The sequence below is a fragment of the Cricetulus griseus genome, chromosome 3 (assembly GCF_003668045.3).
Source record: "Cricetulus griseus strain 17A/GY chromosome 3, alternate assembly CriGri-PICRH-1.0, whole genome shotgun sequence".
Taxonomy (NCBI): Eukaryota; Metazoa; Chordata; class Mammalia; order Rodentia; family Cricetidae; genus Cricetulus; species Cricetulus griseus.
The window spans coordinates 248,398,800-248,416,823 of record NC_048596.1 but is presented as its reverse complement, the minus strand read 5'-3'; the positions used below and the strand labels follow the sequence as shown (position 1 = coordinate 248,416,823).

Here is an 18,024-nt window from a genome sequence, read left to right as displayed (position 1 = left end):
CTCTGAGGAGATCTGCTGCACTGTGGACTACAACACAGGAGAGCTGCTGTAGCTGAGTGCTGTCTTCTTGCAACTCATCACCCCATATATACTAACAGAATCTACCTATGACCTTTTAAGTATAGGGACAGAAGGGAGTAACGTCCTTTGCTAGGTAAAAGTTTCAAGATATTATCCACTCAGGAAGTATTGAAATAATCCTTACTCTTGTCACAGTTCTGTCTCTGAATATATTATTTTATTTTTTGGAACCATGTCCAGGGTTCAAATTATTTTGGAAATCACAAATGTCATCTCAGTATCTTAATGATTCAGATTCATGTCATGGATAAAAAAACATATTTATTTTCTCATAATTTTTCTCTAGATTAGAATTCTTTTTGTCACGTGATCTGTTAAGTTTCATGAATTTTTAGGTGATGACAAATGCCTCCAATCAGTTATCTTTTGAGTTAGAGGCCAGCATGTCCCAGCAACAGTCATTTATTCTCAACATTTTACCAAAATATGAATTTATTGGTGTATCCTCCAAACTCAAAAATCCTTATTCTCACTGAGTAGCTACTTTCTCAGTATAAAGTAGGCAGAAACTCAAATGTTTAAAAGACTCTTTTAATGAATTCATTGAACTTGAAAGTATTTGGAATGATGTTTTTCAAATGTGATAGGTACCTTCTACTCATCCTTTAATTTCTATTTGGCTTCCTTTTCCACATGGTTTTGCAAATAACAAGCCACAAAGAAGAGAGCATTATATCGAGAAAAGATTGCATAAAATGATCAGATTCAAGAGAATATATATAATGCTCTTGATATTAAGAATCTCAGCAGAATCCAGAGTTGCTTGGTCTTCAGGGGCAGACACCAACAGCTAAACAGTGCACTGATGTGGAATCCACTTGCAGAGAAGGAGGAGTGATGAGCAAAGTGTACAACACCAGGCTGGTGAAAACCACAGAAACAACTGACCTGAACAAGGGGGAGCTCTTGGACTCCAGTTTGATCACTGGGAAACCAGCATGGAACTGATCCAGATCCCGTGACTGTGGGTGTCAGTGAGGAGGCCTCAGAAACCTATGGGGCCTCTTGTAGTAGATCAGTACCTATCTCTAGCATAGGAATGGACTTTGGGAGCCCATTCCGCATAGAGGGATACACCCTCAGCCTAGACACATGGGGGAGGGCTTAGGCCCTAACCCAAAGGATATGATAGACTCTGAAGACCCCCATGGAAGACCTCACTCTCCCTGGAGAGCATAAATGGTATGGGATAGGTAGGGTGTTAGTCAGAGGCAGGGGAGGAGGGGAGGAAGAGGTAACTGGGATTGACATGTAAAAACAGTCTTGTTTCTATTTCAAATAAAAAATGGAGGAAAAAAGAAAAACAATTACAGGAAATGTAAGAGAAAGGGGCTTCACTGAATTTTTCTTTCTATTACATGTAACATGCCTTTAGTCCAGACTTTAAACATAACATATATAAATACATCACCTCCAAAAAAAAATGATTTCTAAGAGTACTAAGAAGAGTTGTATCAAGATACAATAAAGGAAGAGGACTTATGTCTTAACAAGGATGGATAGCTAAAGTAGATTAATTTAGCCCAGGTGAGAGACTCTTCTCTATTTAGTAGTCTATACTTTGTACTCAGTCTGCCTGAGAGCCCTACCTTATGCTGTCATCTGGTGTGGCACTGAGTAAATAGGATCAGTTAAAATGTCACACATTGATCATTAAGGTATTTAGTAAATCCATGGCCCTTTCTGTTCTGCTATACTTACTGCCCCATTAATTACCTATGGGTTCTGAAAGATAGTAGATGGTTTGTTAGGAACAGGCTGTTTATTGTTCAAAATTACAGCTCAAAGTGCCCAAGGATGAATCAACAATTTCAACTGTACCATGTTCCCATTTCTCCCAGTAATACAAGCCCCACTTACATAAGTTCAGCCTCAAGGATATCTGTCAACATATGATGTGAACCATATGTCTACATGCGTCATTCACCTTTAGTGTACTTACGTCAAATGGTAAAGTGCACAGAGATGCAGAGATGCAGAGCTAGCCTTGTATCCTTAAAGCGTGCTTAGTCTCAACACGATCTTTTACCATATGCCTTCAGTGACGTCCTTCATGAACCTTTTCCTTTTTTCCTGACATCTTCTTTGCTTTTATACTCAATAATAAAAAAACACCCTTCTGCTACAGTATTCATAATCTTGTATGTGTTTTAGTGTGGGCAAATGTATTCTGAGCACAGATAGTGCCCCCCTCTTGTCTGACTGTCAGGTATTTCACTGACACATTTTAATGTGTCTATCAGCTATGCAGCAGTTAGGCTGTATAGCTGACATCCAAAAAGAGATAAGAAATATCTATTATATTTCCATTAAGTCATGAACTATACAAATCCAGGATGGGTCAATTTTCTACATCCCACAAATTTGGTCTACAGTAGAAAACAGGAACAACCTTAATTCCACAGCCTTTGCCCCCAGAAAATTCCAGTTAATCTCATTCATAGTTCCTCTTTGGTATGACCTATAATGTGCCCTGTATATTTTATAATATGTTGGATGTCTACAGATAAGGATGGAAGTAGAAAATTATGTACTTCTCTATAAATCAAGTCGAGGGGCCACTGTGGTTGGAATATAGAACATTCCAGGTGCTGGTAACCTTTGCCAGGTGATGTGAAGTATAGTGGAGATTGGATGCAAAGGTCAAAAGAAGTGGGGGCCTGTTTTGGTTTGAAAGTCTCTGTTATCTTTAATATCTTTTGATATATATGTGTTTTATGTTGTCTTCTCATGTATGATGTCAAAACCACATGGGGACTTCTGAGATTAGATTTCTGTTATGGAAACTAGAAAGTAAACCCTTTGATGTAACAGTTTCCTCTGAGATTAACCTCCAATCTTGGAAGGAAGCTTCTTATGATGTCAGATGGTAAAATGTGAGGAAGTGAAACAACTTGGGTTCTAGGGGGAGGCAAACACTCCATCCTGCAGGAAAACCCATTATGCTCAGGAAATAACAACTCAAGCACTTCAGTACATGAACCTGGCCAAATTAATTAGGAGCCTCTTTCCAAACATGTGGACACTATAAGAAATGCTGAGAAACACTCTCTGACACAATGATCTGCCTAAATGACTGTCAGAACCATAGCACGTAATGGAGGAAACGATGTGATTTGCCTGGAAGGAGCCTACATGAGCTGAACTGCCTTGCATAAAAGAAAAACAGAGGTTAGGTGAGATCCCTGGAAGAAGCAAAAGCCAAAGAGGCTTCCTGGAAAGGTGACTCTCTAACCAGTTCCACTTCCTGCAAGTTGTACAGTAGGCTCCATCAGATTACCAGGTTTCTTGAGCTGTGAGCTATGATTGGGCAGAATTTGAATGATGCTTAAGTGAGAAAAGCTCAGAGTTTGTGTTCAAGATGTAAACTATAGTATATCACAAAATAATCTAGATAAATTGTTATGTGTATTGCCTTCCAAGTTTGTCTATGGGCTTTCTATCCAGTCTCTAGAACTCTACCTCAAGTGAATCATATTCTTGAACCTCTACTAAAGTTTATAGGCCTGTCACAACATTGCTTCATTTTTTATAAAACAGCTAAAGAAACTTTGACAGATTGTCATTTTGAATTTGACATTTATAAAGAATCATTTTTATAAGAAAATATAGATGATAGCCACACATAGACACAAAAGGTAAAAATTAGAAGATGCCTTAAAAGTCTGATTCATCTAGGATTATCTCAGCAGCAAATGCAATGGATATGTGATTAGCAGTTGCTGTCATGGACGATTTGTCACTTCAGTAATCCAGATAAGTGATAACCTTATGAATACATCTGAGCAGACACTGGAATAGGTTATAAAGGGCAATAGAGTGAATGTCTTCATTGGGTATTTGCAAATTGGCCAGTCCTAACCAAGTAGAGAAATAATTTTCTTCAGTTTCATGTTGGTCCTAAATAGCAAAAATACAAGCATTATTTACAGTATTAATACTTATTAGTCATTATTTTCGTGTGTGTGTGTGTGTGTGTGTGTGTGTGTGTGTGTGTGTGTACATTTGTATATACATAAATGAGTGTGAATGTGTATAGGTTTGCATGTCCAAGAATTTAGAGAACCAACGTCAATCTTAGGAAAGTTCTTCATGTGACTGCTTTCTGTATTTTTAAATTAAAAATTACATATAACATGTTTTAATTGTTTGCTATGTTTGAGATTATAATTACTTAATTTCACCTTTCCTATTCTTCCCCCAAAACCTTACTGTATACTCTTCCCTGCTCTCTTTCAATTACATCATCTTTTCTCACAAATTGTTGATATGAACATACATATAGGTATACCTATATATACCTATATATGACATAATGTATATTTTACATGGTTATATTCTTTCTTCCAACTTTACCCAGATCCTCCCACATTCCTGTTCATCCAATTGCATGTGAATTTCTCTGTTGCTAAAAAAAAAATCAGTAAACAAAACACAAAACCATTCAAATGTGGAAAAATACAAAGACAAATACAATGAGACAAAAATGCAAAAGAACAACAACAACAAAAGATACATACACATACACAAAATGGAGTCTGTTTTGTATTGGCTTACTACTTCTGGGCAGGAGGGACTTCCCTAGAGTGTGGTTGAGACATCTCCTGTTTATTTGTTTAAAAAAAACTCACCACATACCTGCTTTTCTCTAACTCCTTAGTTTTGGAATTGAAAGGTTGAAGGGAAAAGCCATCAATATATATGTACATAGATTTGGGGATCACACAAGTCCTTATAATTAGATGGAAGGTACTTACAGACTGACCCTTCCCCTCAGCATCAGTGAGTATCTTTCTAACTTTTAAATGAATTTTGAAAGAAACTGAGAAATAGAAATCAAGGAAATTCATGTATCAAAACCAAGGTATTATGAATACAATAGCCAAGGAAAGCAGGAAGAGATGTCTATATGTTTTCTTATGTGCACTTGATCGAAGATGAGGTATATCCATGCAAGAATAGAAATATGGACATTCTGAAAATTGCTATTTGATTATAGATATGGATTTAATCAAAGGGCAATGTGAAGGCTAGTCTAATTTCTTTCATTTTAGGGAATTTACTTTCCTTGATGTGTCCTCTATACTTTGGGGATCTAGTAGAGTTTTCTAATCCTTTTCCATCTTTCAAGTAAATCTGTTTCCAAATATATATATATATATATATATATATATATATATATATATTCCAAATCAATAGACAGAATTCATTTAATGTGTTAAGGTGCATAAGGTCCAAGCATGGCTATCATAAGGAATGTTTGCCTCACCTAGAAAGGTATTATCTAAATTACTATAAGATAAAGTAACATTCACTTGAGATCATTGGTATTAGGTTTCTCACTAAAGAACCTTAGAGGAGTCTGGATTTGCAAGCAGGCCCTTAATAATATCACTCTCAACAAATTGGATAAAAATTGGATACCTAAATTTATTCTTTCAAATGGAATATTGTAAAATTCTTTTCTTATTATAAAAATCACCTTTCAGGAAGGAGATAAGCAAAGAAATGTGAAGAGCTGGCTTATCTTGCTAAGTAAGGTCTTAATTCCTTCTAGCATTTTTTTGATTTTTATCCTGCACCTCTTTGGCTTTTGACAGTGTGTTATCAGAGTCTCCTGGAAAGGCAGTCACTGAAGATACCAGGGGCTTCAGCATGTATCCAAGGCATGTGAAATATTGATAACTGTCATCAGAGGGTATCCTGCTTAAGCAGTCATGAAAGAACATTGCTTTAAAATAAGTATCTTGCAGCATTTTAGATACATGTGGTGTTTGCAGCAAATGGTATCCTACAATATCTACTTGTTATTAATAAATGTTCAGAAGAAGTTTTCCAAATATCATGCACATTTTAGAAATGGAAAATTGATGCCATAGAAGGAAAGTGTGCTAAAATAACCGTAATCAGTCTTAACCATTTATTCTAATATGAAGCCAAACTGATTTTTTATTGTTTTCCATCTGTGTTTGACCATCTTCCTCCTGATCACTGTTGTTTGATTGTTTCTATTGCCTTTTGATGGGACTCCATAGAAGTACATAGGACCTGACACTGGTGAAAAGAGATGTTAATACTGTCAGTGTTAAGTAGCCTAAATGATTTCACACTGATGAATCAAATTGAATCCTTATGTATTTACTTGTAATTCATAAAGTATTGTAGAATATTAAAACAAAAATACACTGAAAAGCATTGCATTCAAAATTTTATGTTTCTGAGTCTAGATAACTTATTTCCCCTTGTGTCTAGTAGAGTAGCCCACTTTGACATGTACATGTAAAAAAACAATGACTAGTCTTGTCTTTAATATCACCATGAGTAGGAATCACAATAGATGCCCATGGTAGGCACTCACTACCAGGCACATACATGAAAACAATCTCTGAAATAAAGCAAGGAGGGAGATGCCATGGGCATTGTGAGGGAAATGTGTAATGTCTGTGAAGGGAAGGAGCAGACAAATGTGATTGGCAGAATTGGTTGCTGTATCTTTGTGGCATAATGGTTAAGAGTGAGGCCTTGAGGTGAGTGAATCTTAGATTCACACTCTTGCTTGACATGTATATAGTACAACTTCAGTTTAACCCATTGAAGCCTTGCTTCATTATCAGCCTAACAATAGTTATTTTAGAGAATTTTTTGAGAATTAAATGCATCAGTGTCAATAAAGTCCTTTTTTAGGATTCTAGAAAACAAATGTTCTCTGTTTCTTCCCTTTTATTAACATTCTTTCTGAGACAGAGTTTCTCTGTTGTTTTGGAATCTGTCCTTGAACTCACTCTTCAGACCAGGCTGGCCTTAAACTCAGAGAGATCCACTTGCCTCTGCCTCTCAAGTGCTGGGATTAAAGGCTTGTGCTACCACTGCTAGGCTCAAAGACACACTCTTAGTATTTGAATAAGGGACTTGTTGAGGTCAGGGAGCAGAAACAATAGCAGCCTGGCTATTGCTGCCTGAAGAACCTTTCTTGCTAGGATGGGTTCCTGACAAAGAGTGATGATTAATTCCTTAAACCTTCAGATTACCATGTGGCTGAGTACTAGCAACCATGGATACTTCCTCTGAAAGGACCTGCCATCTTTTCACAGCCTAAAAGCTTTTCCATATGTGGGAGCCTCAAGGTCACAACATAGCCATTATTTTTTAATGTTGTTGAACCAAATTATAACATTTCTTCAATCAGGTATAATCCTTTGGTTCTGTTTTGAAACTAACAATGTGTACCGATTTCGAATGTCACATGCCTCACTTTTCCAACACCAAGGAAAGTCTGACCCTAGACAGAGATTTTACTGAAGAAATCTATAACTTGTACTTTCTTGTGTATGCTGCAGACCTTTGTACAAATCCTTCAGCTACTTAATTGGTAACAAACATTATCTCTTGTTCTTCAAGACTATTTATTAAATCAATATGCCTTGTAAAAGATGGTATTATATCATAGAAAGATTACAGATGCTGGCCATCTTGCTTAGAGAGAAAATTATCATTGAGTTTGAGAAACTGTGAGAGTCCAAAGAAAATTGGAACATAGTCTAATACAGTAATAAAATCTCCCAAGACTTATCAAAGACTCAGACAACAACTTCATTATCTCAGCATGAATATTAGACCATACTCCATTTAGTTGCAAATTATCAACTCTCACTTGCCTGATCCTCAGTTTCCTTATACTTGCATCTTTCATGGTGTTAACATTCTGAGTAGATCTAATCAATTGAGGTTGTGTATACACCATTAAGGAGCCAAGTTGAGCCAAACTCATTCTCTCCTTCTGGACTGATTGCCTCCCCATGTTCCTTATGGGTTTTGACATGTACTATGTGAGCACTGACTATAGGCTGTTTAAAGGCCAAAACTATTTGCTCAAGACCCCTCATACTACCATTTCCCAAAATAACACAAGATTGCCTTACATTCTACCCCAAAGAAATTTCGGAAAATATGGTATAAACAATGTCTATGTAGTTCATTTGCCTGTAAACTTACTTCAAGGGAAGTGGTTCAAATCAAACTATACTCTGATGCAAGAATAATTGTCCACTATTAGGAAATGCTTGATTTCAAAACAAACATTGTACTATTTGCCTTCCAATAGCCTCCTAGGTTAATCAGTGTTGTCCCATTTTCAGACCATCTTGAGTGGTTTCACACTCAGATCAGCTAAAGTCCCTCCTATTATAACCACAACCTGTGGTTAGTTCTAGTGGGGGGAGTGTGTTATGACAAAGACAGTGTGCTTACCCTTTAGCTATCAGACTGTCATCTTTTTGTTTTGTTTTGCTTTTGTTTTTCCAGACAGGGTTTCTTTGTATAGCTTTGTAAACCAGGATGGCCTCGAACTCACAGAAATCCACCTGCCTCTGACTCCCAAGTGCTGGGATCAAAGGTGTGCACAACTACTACTTGGCCCAGACTGTCATCTTTTTTTTCTAACAAATTTTATTGTGTTCATGAAGCAGTTAGGCAAACTTTTAAAGTAGACAAGATGCTTCAGTTTTCTATATATTAAATGAAAGAACTCTGCAAATCCAGGATGTGTGTTTCTTAAATCCAATAAAGTGTATTCACAACAGAAAACAGATAACCTTAAACCCATAGTCCCAAAGACTCTGGAAGGGACTAATTAATCTGACTCACTCTCAGACTTAGACATGGTCTAGACTGTGTCCTGCAGATGTTTCTGAATTACAAGATGGCCCTAGGAATGGATGGGAGGAGAAAATTATACTTTTCTCTCTGCCCTAGTTCAGGCAGACGATAAACAATCCAGTCCATTTCTTTTTACCAACACTTTTATTTTTTCTGTATACTAAAGAGAAATTCATACCATGGGTGGCAATTTGCATGTTTCTGGATCCCAGACATTTTCAGTGAAAACACATACAAGATGGATTTTCCCTTATCTTATTATTCAAATAGTGTTCATTATGTAATTCACTAAACCTATACAATCAAGTTTTACTGTTGGCTTGTTTTTATTTTGACATTACTGTTGTTATTTGCTATGGTAAGACCACTGCTTCAAATATAATCTTACAAGGAGGAATATCATAGACACTGCTCCTAGTTGGTAAGTAATTGTTAGATTCATTATAAGTATTTTTCCCCCTTCAACTTAAATACACTATATAACACTTATGTTTCTTCTCAACATTTATCTTGATTAAATAACTCATAGTTGAGTTTAAATGTTACTATCAAGCAAAGCATATTACCACTTACTCCTCTGTGGCTTGCACATCTTAAATTAACCCTTAAAATGTGTACTTTGTAACTTATAACCCATAGATTTTTACTCTCATTTATTGGCATTTTCACTCTGGGTACAAACCAAATCACCTCAGGACTATCTATGAGTTTATATTAATACATGTTGGATATTATCTATGTTAAAATGCAAAAATATAGTGTATGGGTTTCTAAAATGCTGAAAAAGCTGACATACATTCATAAGGAATAAATATGTCAAAAATTTGTCTGGTAAAAAGAACCCTGTTCTTTTCTGAACAGGTGGACAGTCACAGTGCCAAGTAGAGATTCAGGGAAGTTGCTCTGGCTGTAAGGGATGAGGCTGATACACCAATCTCCTACAATGTGTTTCTATAAATAGTTGAGAATTTGTATTTATTTATTATGGTTTTACATTTAAATAAGAAACAAAAACCAAATAATCCCCCACTCCAAATGTTTTAAAATATTACTTGCAGAAACTCAAAGTTCTCTTTATGTATATTGCTATTGCTACTGAATAGAGAAGGTAAAAGAATACATCTAACATGGAAGAAAGTTTCAGGAAAAGAAAAGGAGTACATGAGAAAGAAAAGTGCATTCAGGTTTTAAGGATTTTTAAATGGGAGATATATCAGTCTCTAAAGTTCTTACCCTACAAGCTTGAGGACCAAAGTTTGAATTCACAGCAGTGATAGAAAAGATTCAGGGGTGGGTAATGAAACAGGAATGGTTATACTGGAGTCAGGCATGGGAAAGAAGGTAGGAGGAGGAATGGGGGAGGATTAAATAACCTGAGATATCTCTTAAAACAGTCATATGGAAGCTAACTTACTACTGTAGAAGATTTCATATATATGTGAACACAAGAATGTAGAATGCTCATGGATCACCGTGGAGGTAGGGGATATTATAAAAGTATAGTGTGATAAAAGAATATTTAAAAATCTATGTCCTCTGGAAACAGCAAGGTGATTATACATATGAATTCATAATAGTTTTGAAAGCATGTATGCACTACATGCAAGACATGGAGACCTAAGTTGGGAGCTATTGTCAATAGATAGTTGTTAAGAGGAGAGGGAGTTTTCTTTAAGTGTTGTCCCTGGAAAGTCTACCACATTCTAGAGGAAGGTCACATATCTGTGAATATATAAACAACCCAAACCATACTTGATATGTGGGGGGAAATCAAGACAAAAATTGGGTGGATATAAAAGGACGGTGTGACTAAGAAGAATTACAGAAGTGAGCAAATGTTTTAAAAAAAATGACCAAAGTTTACACAGAACTAATCAAAAATTAAGAATGCATATTTTTGTGTATATATACATATGCCTACATACAATTACAGTGTCTCAAAAAATAACAAAGAAAATATGAACCAAGCATGGCCAAAAAAAAAACAAACAAACAAACAAACAAAAGCAAGAGGAAGATTTGCATATCAGGAAGTAGAAAGCCAGCAGGGCACGGAGATAGGTCCCCGGAGCTCACTGACCAGCCAGGCTACCTAAATCAAAGAGAAGTGGGTTAGGATATTGATTATAAAAAGTGTATTGGGTCATTTATCAGCATCTGTTATTTATGATTGTCTGGAAATATGCTATAAGTGAGGCAAAAGACAACCTGGAAATCCTTCTGACTTCTAAGGAGAGAAGTACTGTGTAGGAATAAAGATTCACTAGACTCAGGACAGGTGAAGAGGTGGGTGACTGCTGAAAGTTCTAGGTCCAAAGATTCACCCAGGCTCCCTCCATGATCTCACCAGAAGCAAGAGAAAGTCTCAGCCACCTGTCCCAACCTCAGACCTAAACCCACCCTGACATGTCTGCACCTGGATTATGCTCAAACTTGGATATCTCACTACAGTGAAGGGTGTGAAATTATCCATTTCCTAAGTTGCTTAATGGCTGTCAACAAACTGAGCTACAGTCACCCAATAATTTTTCTTTAGATAGAATGAATAGAATGTTCAAATGTATTTTTGGTGGTCTTTTAAGGTAATATGATACACTCTCACCCTTAGATGACTGCCAATATATGAAATTACTCTGGAGTCCAAAAGAAGGAAATAATAGATGTATATTCCTGGAGAGAATGTCTGATAAGAAATTTGACTTTCTGTTCCATTTTGGTTCTATAACAATACAAGAGAATGTATAGGGGAGGAAGGTGTCATTGGAGACCCATTGTTGCTGCCACTCTGCTAATGGAATAGGTCTGATGCTACTTTCCTCAAATACCATGCCTTAAAATAAGAGGGTCAGAAACAAAGGCTTAAAAGGTGTGAACAGATGGTGCACTTGTGGAAGTGTTAAGAGAATTTAGACAGTGCATACCTCTTGACAGGTACCACTCTTTTATGTATCCCCAAACATATATTTGTACCACACCAGTATGCTTCCTGGAAGGAGCACCTGATTCTCAGAAGATTCTAACTTCAATGTTAGTCAGTAATACTCTACTTATCAGTGTCACCATTTTTCTTTTGTCCCTATCTACTGAATTCAGAGGAAGTCACAGTCACTGATATGCAGAAAAGGGAAGTGGCAGGAACATTGTGAGAATGGATGAAGTATTGCTTTCCTGTTATATGGAAGTAATAACTAGAGAATGTGGCTAGAGCATTGAATAACTTGAATATGGGATGAAGAGCTGTCAGATTAGTTGTTCTGAAGACCACTGCAATCTTTCTAAAATGGTGTTATGGAAGACCATAGTGGAAGATTTTCACTGGAGAAATATAGATACATTTTATACTTACATCCTAACATGTTTTGGGGAAGTTTGAAACATTATGGTATCTGGAGACAGTGCAAAACTACAGCACTTAAACCATCTTTCCTTGGATCATGAAACTTTTCTCATACAGAATTGTTTGATTTCAAGGCATATCTGCATGTTTCCATCTTATTTCTACTGATTAATAGAAATATCTTGATATTTCTATAGCTTGCTCATTACTTCCCATAATTCTAGAGTAATTTTTCAGTCATCTTACTTTCTTTCAAAAAACGTGATCATTTGTGAAAATTGTAAAGAAACATTGCAATGCTATATTTCTAACTTATATTACATGGACACAAGAAACAGGTAAATGCTCTCCTCCAGATTGGCATTTCTAATGAATCATATTTTATTTTATAAAAAATCTAGTAGATTAGAATTTTCAAAGCATTGAAGGTCTGGTTCATTCATCAAGGGGCATCTCAGCAGCAAATATCATGTATCTATACTTAGCACCTGTGGTTTTTGATAATTTGGGACCCCAGAGTCTTGAGATAGCGGTCAATCTTTTGTGTATCATTTCGTAGGCAAAAGAAGAGTTTATAAAATGCAAAAAGGTGCCTTTCTTCATTGGAAGACCTTAATTGTTTTAGTTCTGGCCAGTCAGGATAGACATTTTCTTCAAATTCAAGATGCATCTAAACATCAAAAAGGACAAGTGTTATGTAGTTGTTGGTATATAGTTGGTCCTTACTTCTTTTGCAAACATTCTTATCAATGAAAGATGATGTGTGAATTTTCCTTGTAATCTCAGCACTAGGGAGACAGAGACAAGCAGATCCCTGGTATGTTCTAGATAAAATTAAGAGAACATCTTAAAAAGAATCAAAAAAAGGATTTTTGAGTCAAACTCAGGTCCTCATACATGCAAAGAAGGCATTCACAGACATGAGCAATCTCCATAGTCCTGATCCATACTACTTCTACATTTTGAATGAAGTTTGCAAGAAAAGGTAAGAGTAGAAAATTAGTCAAAATTGTGTCTTGTCGGGTTTCTAATCCAAGGTATCATGAAGGCATTAGCACATAAAATTAGAAGTGAAATAGATGTTCACTATTTTGGATGTGCCATTGGTCCCAAATGAGGAATATGCATGTGTATTAGAAAAATGGAAAAGCAGGAAGTTGCTATATGGCTGTAGATACAGATTTAACCAAAGAACATTGGAGAGAATGGTGCTAGCTCTTTCACTTTGGAGAGTTTTACATGTCTTTAGTACTTTCCATGATCTGCCCTCTATACTTTTATGGGTTCTGGTAGAATATCCTTATCTCTTTGCCTTTCAACTAAATCTATTCTCCATATTGTATATTTTCCCTAGCTCTTAGACATGATGAGAATTCCCTTTAATGAGTTAGGGTGCTGAAGACATAGAATGACTGTCTATTCGGGGTTAGGCAGGTGTGCCCCTCTCATTTAGGGTAGCTTCGGTCCAAATTACTACAAACAACAGCTGAGATCATTTATGTGTTGGATTCTCAGTAAACAACTTTATGAGGGGTTGTTTATGTATGTGATTCCCTTATTGGAAAGGTTGTGAACATATTGGATACTCTTGGAGATGAAGTTTTTAAAAATTAATTTCTCTTTCACACATGACATGATCAAAGAAATGTGAAGAGATGGCTTACCCTCCTGAGTAAAATTTTGGCTCCCGCCAGAACCTCTTCATTTCCATATTTAACTTGTATGGCTCCTGTCAGCATACCATGATAGGACCCTAAGTGAGTCAATGCTGCAGGTGGTAGCAGCTTTAGTGGGTACTTCCAGGCATTTGAAATATTGATGATCACTTTCAGAAGGTCTTCAGTCTAAGCAATGAGATTGAACATTGCATCGAGTAAGTAAAACAGCATGGCAGATACATTGTGTATTTATATAAAGACAAATATTATAATATTGATTTATAAGCAATGAGTACATAAAAGTTTCTTGGATCATGATACACATTGTAGAGATGTAAGAAATCTAGCAACTAGGGAGATTTCCAGAGATCTACAAGGATCACACCAAATGGCAATCTAAGCAATAGTGGAGAGGCTACCTTAAATGCCCTTCCCTGATAATGAGATTGATGCCATCCTAGAGCCTTCATCCAGTTACTGATGGAAGCAGAGGCAGACACCCACAGCTAAACACTGAACTGAACTCCTGGAATCCAGTTGCGGAGAAGGAGGAGTGATTAGCAAAGGGGTCAACCTGGGCTGGTGAAACTCACAGAAACAGCTGACCTGAACAAGAGGGAGCTCAGGGACCCCAGACTGATGGCTGAGAGGCCAGCATGGGATTGATCCAGAACCACTGAATGGGGGTGTCAGTGAGAAGGACTTGGCAATCTATGGGGCCTCGGGTAGTAGATCAGTATTTATCTCTGGCAGTCTGGACACAAGGGGAGGGCCTAAGCCCTGCATGGGGTGATGTGACATACTCTGAACATCCCCCATGGAGGGCCTCACCCTCCCTGGGGAGCGGAGGGAGGATGGGCTGGGGGCTTGCAGGTGATGATGGGGGGTGGAGTGAGGAGGAGGGTAGGGAGAAGGAGCTGGGATTGACATGTGAAGCAAGATTATTACTAATTTAAATAAAAATAGTAATTAACAATAATAAATATTTTTAAATGCTGAAGAAATTCAATAAATCTTTTAACTACAAAAAAGAAAGAAAAAAGAAATATATTTGCTAACATAAAACTAATTACCTCTTAAATGTTTTTTGTTGTTGTTATTGTTGGTTTTTGTGTGTTTGTTTGTTTGTTTATTGAGACAGGGTTTCTCTGTGTAGTTTTGGAGCTTATCTTGGAACTCGCTTTGTAGAGCAGGCTAGCCTTGAACTCATAGAGATCCACCTGCCTCTGCATCGCTAGTCCTGGTTTAAAGGAGGGTACCACCACTACCTCAGTTTAGTTTTTTTTCTAATGACATGTAAGAGGTACAAATTAAATTCTAAACCTTTCTGAACCTCTAGTTCCTTATTTTTTCTAATAGTATCTCATGTTAGAGAAATGTTTGTGTCTAATATGTGTATCAGTGCCAACATACTGCTTTTGGAAGTGTATAGGAAAGTAGATCTGTGGAAAAATTCTCTTCCCCACCTATTTTACTTTAATTTCTATTATTATATTTGCATTTTTATAAGTACAGTTTTATATAAGTGATTGGTGCTAATGAGAAGATCATATAGAAATCACAAAAGATTGACTATGACTGGGAGTCTGAAGGCAGGAATAAAACAATCACATATAAGAGCTACTAAGAAATGAAAACCCCAGCAAAATAAAGGTTACCCTGAGATACATAACACACTATGCAGAGAACCCTTTTCTTCAGCTTATTTGGAATTAAGATACAGGAAAATGTAGATCTCTCAGGGAGTACTGCACAAAATACTGAAACAGAAATAAGACCAAGGGAGTTTCAAAACTCAAAAATAAACTGCAGACTGGCAATTTAATTTGCCTGCTGACAGAGGAAGAGTCCTTAGAATTACATAATGAACACTACGTATTACTACGTATTTGATTACTTCCACATGTGTATGGATATATATTTAAACATTAATATCCAATTCAGATCAAAAAAGTTAATCCCACTAGCAAGGTCCTGGCAAAATGATCTTCTTCATGGGCAACTTAGGCATCTGCCATAATATCAGCTGACATTTGACTTAGTGTGTATGTTACCTACCGTGTGGTATAAGGTACCTGCCTGATCCTTCTTCCTTCATTCTATTGGATCTGAGATTATTGTAACTGATTTAGTCCCACTAATCACACATAGCACAGATAGCCAGACTACTACTAAAGTTGTTTTGGTAAATATCTTGGAGGAAAACCTACTTTTTTTGGAGTAGGGATGGAAGCAGTATGGCAGGTGTTATTTCCATTGTTCTTAAGCCGTTTTCCCTTGGAAAACTTTGCATCCTGGAGGAAATGAAATAATTCAAGTCTTTGTAGAATATAATAAACACACCCATGATCACATTATCATGTATTTGATAGATTTTCAATTTTATCACATAAGGACTAGATAAACACTGAAATAGAGGACTGAAGCAAATACAGCCTATCATCTTTTTCTTTCTATTAGATATGCAATTGCATGTCCTGGCCTCACAAACTCAACTCTCCTTCACTATGCTCTAGCTGTTTTGCCATTCCTAAAAATTTTTGTTTTGAAAGAAAGTAATAAGAAATATTCTAACCCAAAAATATTTAGTATTTTAAGTATCAGAACTCTGCAGGATTTGAGTTGAGTACCATCAAACAGTGCCTTTGTATTGATATTCATGAATAACTTGTTTTCTATTTCAAGCTTATATGCTACTGCTAGGTTGATAACTGAATATTTATACTATTTTCTCAAGCAAATTGGGTTATAGTTAGACCATACCAACTACATGGTAAATTTATAATTCAGTTGTGTTGATGGTATCAAATTCCAATATAAAAATCTGGATATATTTTAAGAAGTATTTAAGCAATGAATGAGGGTAGAATTCACAAAACAGCATTTAATGTGACTATATCAATCAATTGAAGATTATGCTTACTTGAGGTATTTATTAATTTAAATATATATAATTAATAGTAACACTCATCAAATTTATAAGTTTAGTGGATTTTTAGGAACATTGTATTTGAAAGATTGTGAGTGAAGAAGGAATTATAGAAACACTAATGAGTGAAAATGACAATGAGAAGGTATATTTACTACAATTCTATAGACACGTGCTTCATATTCCTAATTTTGTACTGTCTTTATTGTTTTCACTGTAGTGACTCACCTAAAGAAATCACAAATATGTATCTCTACCAGGAAGAAAGGAAATACTCTCTTCTACACCAATACTCCTATATTAACCGGTCACTCCCCACTAGTAATGGGATGAACACCTACTTTTTTGTTTTCCACATTACAGTGTTAGAAATTAGTTTTGTTTTTTTTCCAAATAATTTAATGCACTGCAATGCCTTACATTGGATATCTATAGAACCCTTTGAGAATAATACCTCTGTGGGCATTCTGAAAAATGAGCAGAAAAACACAGCTCCAACCTGATGAATATTCTTAATATTCAAAGTGGAAATTCAATACAAAAATGCCTATTTTTAAGGTTTCTTAGAGGAAAATTTGGAAAAAAGCCATTTCCCTCTTTACAAATCTTCGTATTTCATGAAACCTCCTGTATTCTCTCATTTACAATTTAATAATTAGTTATTTCTATTGCATATAAACATATTAGTTAAAATTTGATTCCTAATGCTTTATGGTCAAAATGAAGAGTTTTCACACATTCACTCAGAGAAGAATTCTGAATTAAGTGAGTTACTTACTAAAATTTTATACATGTCTCGGGCAACTACACGGGTGTGATGAGAAATGGACAGCATTTTGTAATACAGTTCTTCATTGGACCTCTGGTTATCTGAGGTGGAGATCACATGTTCCCAAATGAGCAGGCTTGACACCAGCAGCAACAGGCCCATCCCTGCTTCACAGAGAAAAATTTCTGAGATGATGTTTTCAATTGAGGTTCCAAGAGCTACCCTGTGTAGTAAGCACTATCCTATCATTTCTAAGGATCCTGTGCCAACTCAGTTCTGTACAACTGAAGTTAGGCAGATGCTGTTTCCACTGGAAGAATATAGGGAGATATGTTTCCACAGTTGACACCTTGGGAGGTAGGTGATCCTTCAGCTTTGACTGCTCTGGAATGGCTTCCCAAACTTGGAAACATTTGGAGCATTGATGGATCCAAAACCAGAGTCCTTAAATCATCACTTTGCATGTTTTAATATCTTGGGAATGTAAGCTCATTTTCCAGTTCATTTAATAAATTTTATGTCTGTGATTAATTGATTTTTCTTTAATATCACCCAGGACTTAAGGTGATTAGCATGAACATGCTTTTTATTTTCT

At 36.2% G+C, this 18,024-nt stretch overlaps 1 protein-coding gene across 1 annotated transcript; it reads right to left on the bottom strand.

Moving 5' to 3' along the window:
- Positions 1–12,554: 12,554 nt before the first annotated feature.
- Positions 12,555–17,591, bottom strand: LOC100752847 (prolactin-3C1-like). Its single transcript, XM_027409247.1, has 3 exons — positions 17,439–17,591; positions 13,738–13,917; positions 12,555–12,743 (listed from the first exon to the last, which is right to left on the bottom strand). Exons 1-3 carry the CDS (start codon positions 17,589–17,591, stop codon positions 12,555–12,557), a joined length of 522 nt encoding a protein of 173 aa, XP_027265048.1.
- Between the last annotated feature and the right edge of the window lie 433 nt (positions 17,592–18,024).

Excerpts from the sequence above, each read along its gene's own strand:
- LOC100752847 (XM_027409247.1), bottom strand. The coding sequence starts at position 17,591 with ATGGGCCTGTTGCTGCTGGTGTCAAGCCTGCTCATTTGGGAACATGTG. Across the intron at positions 13,918-17,438 it reads GAGACATGTATAAAATTTTA|ACTGAAGACCTTCTGAAAGT; the intron begins GTAAGTAACTCA and ends CTCATTGCTTAG. Across the intron at positions 12,744-13,737 it reads CCAAAATTTTACTCAGGAGG|ATGCATCTTGAATTTGAAGA; the intron begins GTAAGCCATCTC and ends TTTGATGTTTAG.